General features: G+C 68.7%; 1 protein-coding gene across 1 annotated transcript; it reads right to left on the bottom strand.

Moving 5' to 3' along the window:
* Positions 1 to 93: 93 nt before the first annotated feature.
* Positions 94 to 1,012, bottom strand: EMIHUDRAFT_259398 (hypothetical protein; the record flags this gene model as incomplete). The annotated part of the gene is made up of 3 exons (XM_005757301.1): positions 94 to 117; positions 389 to 457; positions 605 to 1,012. 3 exons carry the CDS (start codon positions 1,010 to 1,012, stop codon positions 94 to 96), a joined length of 501 nt encoding a protein of 166 aa, XP_005757358.1.
* Between the last annotated feature and the right edge of the window lie 191 nt (positions 1,013 to 1,203).

The raw sequence follows: 1,203 nt of genomic DNA, 5'->3' as shown, positions 1-1,203 counted from the left end.
GGCTGCTCCACGCCTCATAGAAAGTCTCGCCTCTAGCCGTATGGGGTAGGGGTGGGGGCGGGGTCCCTCCTGGACCCCCCTACCCTACCCCCCTCACGCGGCACGAGGCGAGACTCTCTACGAGGCCAGGAGTAGCCCAGTGGGGTGGAGGTGCGAGGCCCGGTGCGCGTGGGCAATGTGCGAGTGCGTGTGTGTGTGCGCGCGTGGGCAATGTGCGAGTGCGTGTGTGTGTGCGCGCGTGGGCAATGTGCGAGTGCGTGTGTGTGTGTGCGCGCGTGGGCAATGTGCGAGTGCGTGTGTGTGTGTGCGCGCGTGGGCAATGTGCGAGTGTGTGTGTGTGCGTGTGTGTGTGTGCGTGTGTGTGTGTGTGTGTGTCTGTCTGTCTCACCGAGGGCGGGAGCTTCTCCCCGAGCGCCGCCATGTCCTCGCCGTAGCCGTACGAGAGGAGCAGATCCGCCTCGTCAACCACCAGAGTGTGCAGCCGCTGCAGCGTCCCGCCGCCGCCGCCGCCGCCGCCGCCGCCGCCGCCGCCGCCGCCGCCGCCGCCGCCGCCGCCGCCGCCCTCCGCCGCCAAATGGGCGAGCAGCTGCGCGGGTGTCGCGACCAGCACGTCCGGCTGCCGTCCCGCCCGCATCGCCGCGCCGTCCGCCGCCGCGGCGAGCAGAGAGACGCGCATTGAGCCTGCGCCGGCGGCGCCGAGCAGCCCACGCGCCACCCCGTAGACCTGCTGGCACAGCTCGCGCGTCGGCACGAGGACGAGCGCGCCGGGCGAGAGGGTCGGTCCCGGAGCCGCGTCCTGCCGCGTCAGCACCTTTTGCAGCATCGGCACCACATACGCGTATGTCTTTCCTGAGCCGGTCGGCGCCTTTGCGAGGACATCCTTGCCGGCGAGCGCGAGCGGGATGCAGCGGGCCTGGACGGGCGTGGGTGTCTCGAGGCCAAGCTTCTGGACCGCCTTGAGCAGCCGCAGGTCGAGCCCGAGCTCCTTGAAGGAAGGGCAGCCCTGAGCCATTCGCAATCCGAGCCCGCGCAGTCGAGCGAGTCGTCGTCGTCGCCCTTCGCAAAAAATATATTCGACGCCCTCCAGGGCGTGACGTTAATGAGTCCTCCAAGTGCTCCGGCGCGGTTGATAACCTAAGCAGAGGACATCCGCCATAAAAACGGTATGGCGGTGGAGTGCTCTAAAGAAGAAAAACTGCGCCG

This window comes from Emiliania huxleyi, assembly GCF_000372725.1.
Source record: "Emiliania huxleyi CCMP1516 unplaced genomic scaffold EMIHUscaffold_9116, whole genome shotgun sequence".
Taxonomy (NCBI): Eukaryota; Haptophyta; order Isochrysidales; family Noelaerhabdaceae; genus Emiliania; species Emiliania huxleyi.
Note: the sequence above shows the minus strand (reverse complement) of the source record. Positions and strands in the feature narration are given on the sequence as shown.